Here is a 7847-nt window from a genome sequence, read left to right on the forward strand (position 1 = left end):
GCCGAAGTGCTGTATGTAGGAGAGGACAACATGATTTGGACAACGTTTTTTCAAAATTAATATTTCAACACCTTATTCTAAACCTACTTCACGTTAACTCATTGTTTGGTCGTTGACGTGTGTTGGTTGGTCCAGGCAACAGTTCCGCAAGACGCTGGAGGAGGTGGAGTGGATGGACGAGCGCACGCGCCGCGCCGCGCTCGACAAGGCCGACGCCATGGCCTCGCACATCGCCTACCCCAGCGAGATGCTCGACGACGAGAAGCTTATTAACTTTTACGGCGGAGTAAGTATCTAACTAACTATTACGGCTCAGCGACCCAAAGAGGATCTTGGCCTCCGAAACGAGAGCACACCATTTTTCCCGATCCTGCGCCGTTTCCTGCCAATTATCGGCTTGAAGCTGACGCAGATCCGCTTCCACACTGTCTCCCCAGCGGTATCTGGGCCGACCTACCGGGCGACCACCAGTCGGTCTTCCCAGGTACGCCCTCTTGGCAGCTCGAGCAGCTCTTGGCTTGGGAGTAAGTATCACTAATTATATTACGTCTGCGGACGTGTAAGACTGTCGAACTGCCCGGCAGTTAATCGGACCGAGAACAGAAATCTTTAGTAGAACACGGAGCTGAAAGAGAGCTTCTACGAGACCTTCGCCCCTCAAACAGGTTTTCTTAGACAGGTGAAATTCTAAAGTCCTATTATCTACATATTATGCCGTACAGACTCAACTTTTCCTCAAAATACTGTTTTCCCGTCTCCAATGGGGTCAGGGCCCCAAGTCTACGAAGCGACCAACCCGGTTATACCTACAGTGAGAATCGACAAACCGCAAAACAAATCAAATGTCACTTTCGCTCAATGCTTTAAAATTGCATTAAAATGACACGTACGTTTCCAATAACTATTGAATAAAAAAATGTAAAGACCCCCTACGCTATATGCTAAATAAGTTTTTGTCAAAAATTTCATTTTTGGTACAAGCTTTTATCGCTGACTGTACTTTTCTTACGACAGACAACTAATACTCATCGAGACAATTCTAAAAAACCCCTAACACAATTAGGTTGCGTTGTTTCATCACAGAGTGGCCACCTCCTGTCTCCATCATCAGATCAGCTCGATGGTACCATAATATTGCATTGTCACCCGACTTACATGTGTATGCAAAATTTCAGCTCAATCGGAAACCGGGAAGTGGATCAAATTTAACTTGCAAGATTCCATTACATAGTTACATACAGGTCGACCTAATAAAAGCTTGTTAAAAAATCCATTTTATGTCAAAAATACCTTAAGTACATCATTTTGGATAAGAGCTGATACTCTACAAACTAAGAACCACCGCAAGGAAACTCGCTTGTATGAAAAAAAAATCGAATCGAAATTGATTGATTGATTTATTTATTTATTGGTAAAATTTGTTGTTTTTTAAAATTAACTTGGAAAGTTACTATGCTACAGACAGACAGACAGACAGACAGACAGACATTCGCGTCTAACATATAAGACCCCAGAGTCCCCTCTTCTTGCGTCGGGGGTTAAAAATGACTGTAGGTGGGTGTGCTCAAATCTCCAAGAGTGCGGTACGACCTTTCGTGGCAAACACTAATAAAAATAATTCCCAGCAATTACCTACCACCAACTCGGTATGGTGGTAAAAAAATGTCCAATAGTTACCACTGGTAACAACTTGGTGGTAACTAGTGGGAATAACGCAATACGCATAACACATAATATATCTATTCTATTAATGTCAACCTACTTACCCACGTCTAATAACACAGTATTAACCTAATCAGCAATGAAAATGACAAAAACATTTCCATGCGAATATACAGAAAAATAGGTTGTCGTGATATATATTCGCAATTCGCAACATCTCATGTTGCGTGACGCCGTGTCACGACCCTCATCACGTATGACCAGCCACATCATATTTCGATATGCCACGACATTTATGAGTATGCTTAGGGGCCTATCACGCGCTTTTTCATTTAATTCTTGTGATATGATATAATGTAGCTATTGGCATACTTACCTAACTAATGCGAACAACATTAACTAGAACTATTTTTAGAATATACGATAAAATAAATCTTTTAAATAACGTGTATCAAATAGGGCGATTTGTATGTACCTATGCTATGTATTTATCTACTCAATCGCAAAAAACAATTCTTCACAAACTTTTGACCAGCCTATGAAACAGCCGCCTTCGAATAAATTATTTAGACTCATTTAGACGATGCGAGAACTCACATGCGAGTTTCATTACATTGCGGGTTTTGATCGGTCGGTTAAATTGGTCGTAACCAACAGCCCGCAATGTAACTAAAATCGCATGCGAGTTCGCGCGCCGTCTAAATCAGCCCTAATGCAGTATTTTGTGCCTTCGCATACTGCAATTGATGACGACACAAGTTTTAGTGAATGGATTGTAAACAACATTTGCCTACCTCAGGTAACCGTGAACTTACAGCAGCCAATGCAGGTTATAATAATTCATAGCCTGGCGCCGTTGGTCGGAGCCCTGTACAATCTAAAATGTATGAAACAAGTGCCGGCCTAACGACTTGAAGAGATGGCCCATAAATAATAACAAGGCTGCAAGCAGCCACGCTAACACACAGTTTAGAACCCATACTTAATACGGTTTGCATTTGCAATGAAGTCATTACAAGGGCATTTACACGATCGAACGTGTCATGTATTGCTAGATCGACGGAATATACCTACCTACATATACTTAAACACTTACGTAGACATTGATGTCGGTACTACAACATTAAGGAAGTAGGAGAAGTAGCGAAGCGACCGAGGTATTTAAAATGACGAATTTCCTCATAATTAAAGATGTGTTTAAATAATTTAGAACTTCTGTCCTCCTTACCTCCTTCTGCATAGGTAGAGTCTGTGCGGAAAGAGAAGAGTCGTGAAATGTAGGGTGGCCCGTACATTCTACGACTCTTCTCTTTCCGCGCATACTCTACGGTAGAAATTATTAATTTATGACCCTTTTCGTACCTTGTCACAGTGACAATCAATATGAAAACCGCTAGAGACCTCATTGTGACTGTGACAAGGTACAAAATGGGTCATAAATTAATATTTTCGACTGTACTATTTTTTTTTCTCTAGCCTATTTTGGTGTCCCACTGCTGGGCAAAGGCCTCCCCTCGTTTTCTCCACTCGACCCTGTTATCGGCATTTTCCCACCATTTGGGGTAGAATGCGTCCAAGTCGTCCCGCCATCTCCTTTTCGGTCTGCCTGAACTCCGGCCTGCACCGTCTATTGTGTTCCGTGGGTCCCACTCAGTAACCATTTTGGCCCACCTTTCTAGGTGCATGCGGCAGACATGTCCAGCCCAGTCCCACTTAAGCTTAGCGGTCTTGACGCCTACATCTACAACTCTAGTTCTGAAGCTTAGTTCCGTGTTTCTGATCCGATCAGTTCTGCGAACACCTAATATACTACGCTCCATCGCACGCTGGCAAACCATGAGTTTCGATTTTAGAGCCTCAGTTAATGACCAAGTTTGTGCACCGTAGGTTAGAATGGGCAGGATGCACATGTCAAGGAGTTTACGCTTGAGTTTGTACTAATATAATTTATTTAAATTACGAGTATAATGCTTGCCATTTTATAAAGCAGGCCTTGCCGTAACCATCTGCTTATTACGTATGTGCAGTGGGAGCTAACGTCAATTTTACTCCTACGGGAGTTATAGCTCTTTTTTTTAATTATGTCACTAACTCATACGAACCAAGTAGGTTCTAAGTAAAATACATATTAAAAGTCAAGATATTGTTTTACCTACTTCCAAAATACTAACGTTTATAATTTAATTGTTTTGTTTATGTAATTAAGTAATAATAAGGTTCAGGGTCAATGCTGTCGTGAGATGAAGTAGGTACCTACGCATGCTGGCCGTACAGTATTGCAAACCGGTCTTGTTGAACTATTGACGTATGCATGTTAACAAATTTAGATTCAACTTAACCTAAGAATAGTATACATATACCTACAGTTTGTTGGAGTAGAAATACGTATATTTTCGTACTTCCACACCGCTTAAAAAATGTATCCGACAATGATTAATGGGCAAAGGTATAGCGAGACATGGCAGATCTTAGAAGTTTATTTATTTTACGTCACCTACGCTACGCGAGAAGAAAATCTCACTTCCTGGCCAAGGCAAGACGTAAAACTTTATGCAAACCACGGGCGGTAATTCGTAAAGCCCCAGATCGCATACAAACACCTGCGATCTGGAGCTTTTACGAATTCACCTCCCTAGGTATGTAATGTACTATTATTCTCTTTATTTTTATTGTAACGACAGCTTGCCCTTGCTGCCCTATTTTCTATCTTTGCTTGCACTTGTGTTCGCAGTTGGAGATGTCGTCGGACATGCTAATGGAGTCGGTACTGAATCTGACCCTGTTCGGCACGGAGTACCTGTTTGGCAAGCTACGCGAACCCGTCAACAAAACCGACTGGGTCACCCACGGCCGCCCCGCCATCGTCAATGCTTTCTACTCCTCCATAGAGAACAGCATCCGTGAGTATATGCGGCACGGTCAGATCCGTTTAGACTGGTGTAGACAAGGCTCTGCTATAAAACTAAATCGACAAAACATTTTATTATATAACAGTCGAACTTGCTCATAACATTTCACACGGGTCTGGAATGGGTCTATTCTCCGCTCGTTTTATGTATTACATTTCTGTTCTATAAAAACTTAGCGACGTCTTTTATAGACACCACAGGTGATCAAAGGCTTGACTCATAATTCGAACGAATAAGCATTTCCATGCGACGCGGCAATGGCATTGGGATCACGGATTCACCGCCTATCGGCAGACATCACACAGCGACCCATGATGCATTTATTGTTTAGTGGCCCGTATTTTAAGTTTATTAACAGTTTTTAATATTAATCCCCGGTGAATAGATTAAATATACATTTAAAAATATAAAATATGATTGTGTTGAATAGATCACTAGGACTGAAAAAAATATTTTCTTCCCGTAGAGTTCCCTGCCGGTATCCTACAAGGCGCGTTCTTCTCGGCCAAGCGCCCTGCATACATGAACTATGGCGCTATAGGATTCGTTATCGGCCACGAGATCACGCACGGGTTCGACGACCAGGTAAAATGGAAATTACTTCGCTTGGATGATTTTAGAGGGGGGAGGGGGAATCGTCAATAATAGATGACGTAATTTATGAACAGTCCCTTGGCATCAATACCAAAGGGCTTACAGACTATCGTTCGTGTACCTAAGCTTTGTTGCATAATATATACATATACCAAAGAGTACCTTTGTATTTATTTACAGCAGGTAATATGTACTGAACCCTAAAGTTCTAACTTTTCCTAAACCTAAACCCAACATGTTAAGCGGCCTTTAGACAGAACACCAAGTTCATTAGATAGGTATGTATGGATGTCCACGTCATATGCAATGGAAAAGCTAGTTTTCAACTCGCGAAATGGGCCACTAGACTAAATTCAGCTAGCTGGAGGCTAATACGTTAATTTTTTTTTATTTAAACTGCTTTTAATACCTGAGTACCTATTATTTTTTTGGGCATTTTTTTTTCGTTTTTAACTTCCTACATACATCTGATTTAGGTATATAATAACATACTAAACTTGCTTGACAGGGACGGCAATTCGACAAAAATGGCAACTTGATTGACTGGTGGCAGGAGTCGACCAAACAGGAATATCTGGAAAAAGCCAAGTGCATCATAGACCAGTACTCCAACTACACGGTCAAGGAAGTCGGAATGAAGGTATATATAACCTATTACCGTTCGTCTTTATTTTATTGATGGCCTCCTAATTGTATAACTGATTGACCATGTGTTAATGTGCAGCTCAACGGCGTCAACACACAAGGAGAGAACATCGCCGACAACGGTGGCATCAAGGAGGCGTACTATGCCTACCAGGCCTGGACTCATCGTCACGGCGAAGAGCAACGGCTACCTGGCCTCGAAAAATACACTCCTAGACAGGTACTAGCAGCATGAAATATGTGAAGCCCACAGAACATATTAAAGAGGTTAGAACGGCTATCGCGCGCAGTTAGTATCGGAACCGGTGTCGCCGCTCGTTCCTCTCCACATTTCCACATTTCTCGCGCAACGGTAGTAAAAACTTGTGTGCCTGGTGAATGGATACGCCTCCTTAAGACAGATTTGATGTCTGGCTTCTTAATCTGAACGTTATTGTGGCGCAAAAGGCATGTTTACGTTTTTCGGTCAGCGCGGGCGAGTTCTAGCATGCGAGCGTTTGCTCATAACCGGCGGCGACACGTACCCTGCTCGTATCGCCATTCTACTTGTTCTGTGGTGAAGCCAACGTGGCCAAAAATAACGCAACATGCCATTATTTCTACGGCATAAAGGTGTGTTGCAATATATTTAGCCACTTTGACCAAGTATTACTACAAAATGCCTAATCATGACACGGATACAGAGTAGGTACCTACTTATTATTATAACAGAACGAGTCCTCTCAATGAAAGCGATAGATAACTAATGGCGTGTGTCCGTATGTTCGCAGTTGTTCTGGCTGAGCGCAGCCAACACGTGGTGCGCGGTGTACCGCAACGAGGCGATCAAGGTGCGCATCACGACGGGCTTCCACGCGCCCGGCCGCTTCCGCGTCATCGGGCCCATGTCCAACATGGAGGAGTTCGCCCAGGACTTCAAGTGCCCGCTCGGCTCCCCGATGAACCCGGTCAACAAATGCAAAGTTTGGTAGTCCTCGCAGGCGCTCAGGTGGCTGAATCGACATTGGGCTGGTCTGTCCCTCGAACGTGAACTCGCACGGGCATCGTCTTACCACTATAAAACCACACCTCACAGCTCAACGAAAACGCCGCGTGCCGATTTTTAAGCAATTCGTTGCTTCTACGTGAAAGTTTTCTCGCAGTACATTGCACCTGATTACGTGTTCAGTAAATTTGTCTGGACTGTCAACGTTGTACTAGCTCGATGGCCGACGTAGAATCACTATAGTGCGAAAGGTAGTAGTGTGGTATGTTTGTCAAATTTTGATGGAGACCTGAGTATTCAATTATATAGTTAAACATTTGTAAATATATCTATGTCATATGACTTTTAATCAAATCGTGTGTTTATAAAATAGGCAAATACTGAGCGAGCACGAAATCGTCAGTCGATGGGTACGTTGTATAAGTAGAATTACTTTCTAAGCTTGTACATGTCATTTAAGTAGGTACAAAGAAATTAGTCTTTAGATTTTTGTTTTTATTCCAGTAAATTAAATTGTTAAAATTGATATACCTGCATACCACTTATGTACAGTCAGCATCAAATAGATAGCAACTGCCCAAGTGGACAAATATATCGTAACACACTTTTGTTACCATAGAAATAAGGATGTGTTCAGATATACATATTTGGCCGTCACTATCTATTTGATCTAACTGCACCTATCTACGTTCCACTGAAACTACAAGGACAAAATTATTCGTTTCTAGTAGGTATATTTGTTGTCTAATTTATTACGATTTTCGAGGATAAGACAGCCGATTTGTACGGAAACTCATAGTTACTTAACATCGGCTTGTATTTATGTCTATTGTATGTATAGTATCTTGCTCCTAGCAGGTAAATAAGTAAATGAACACTGATAATTTAATTTTTAGCATAAGTAGATACCTAAGTATTACACTTTTGGATACAAACTTATTGTTGTGAGTCTTTAAACACAAATAAAAGAACATTTTTATCAGCGTCTTTAAATGTATATACCTATCCCTATGAATAAACTTGGCCGCTAAGAGCTGTTAGAGCTGTTCTGA

At 41.7% G+C, this 7847-nt stretch overlaps 1 protein-coding gene across 5 annotated transcripts in view; it reads left to right on the plus strand.

Annotated features, from left to right (window-relative positions):
• Window positions 1–7774, plus strand: part of LOC134661326 (neprilysin-2) — a 48143-nt gene extending 40369 nt beyond the window's left edge. For all 5 annotated transcript variants that reach the window (XM_063517340.1, XM_063517339.1, XM_063517342.1 and 2 more), the window contains 6 exons: window positions 136–286; window positions 4394–4562; window positions 5038–5156; window positions 5674–5805; window positions 5890–6030; window positions 6581–7774. In XM_063517340.1, coding sequence (XP_063373410.1) covers window positions 136–286; window positions 4394–4562; window positions 5038–5156; window positions 5674–5805; window positions 5890–6030; window positions 6581–6781 — 913 coding nt within the window. In that variant the 3' untranslated portion in view covers window positions 6782–7774. The remainder of the gene's footprint in view (window positions 1–135; window positions 287–4393; window positions 4563–5037; window positions 5157–5673; window positions 5806–5889; window positions 6031–6580) is intronic.
• The last annotated feature ends 73 nt before the right edge of the window (window positions 7775–7847 follow it).

The sequence above is a fragment of the Cydia amplana genome, chromosome Z (genome assembly GCF_948474715.1).
Source record: "Cydia amplana chromosome Z, ilCydAmpl1.1, whole genome shotgun sequence".
Taxonomy (NCBI): domain Eukaryota; kingdom Metazoa; phylum Arthropoda; class Insecta; order Lepidoptera; family Tortricidae; genus Cydia; species Cydia amplana.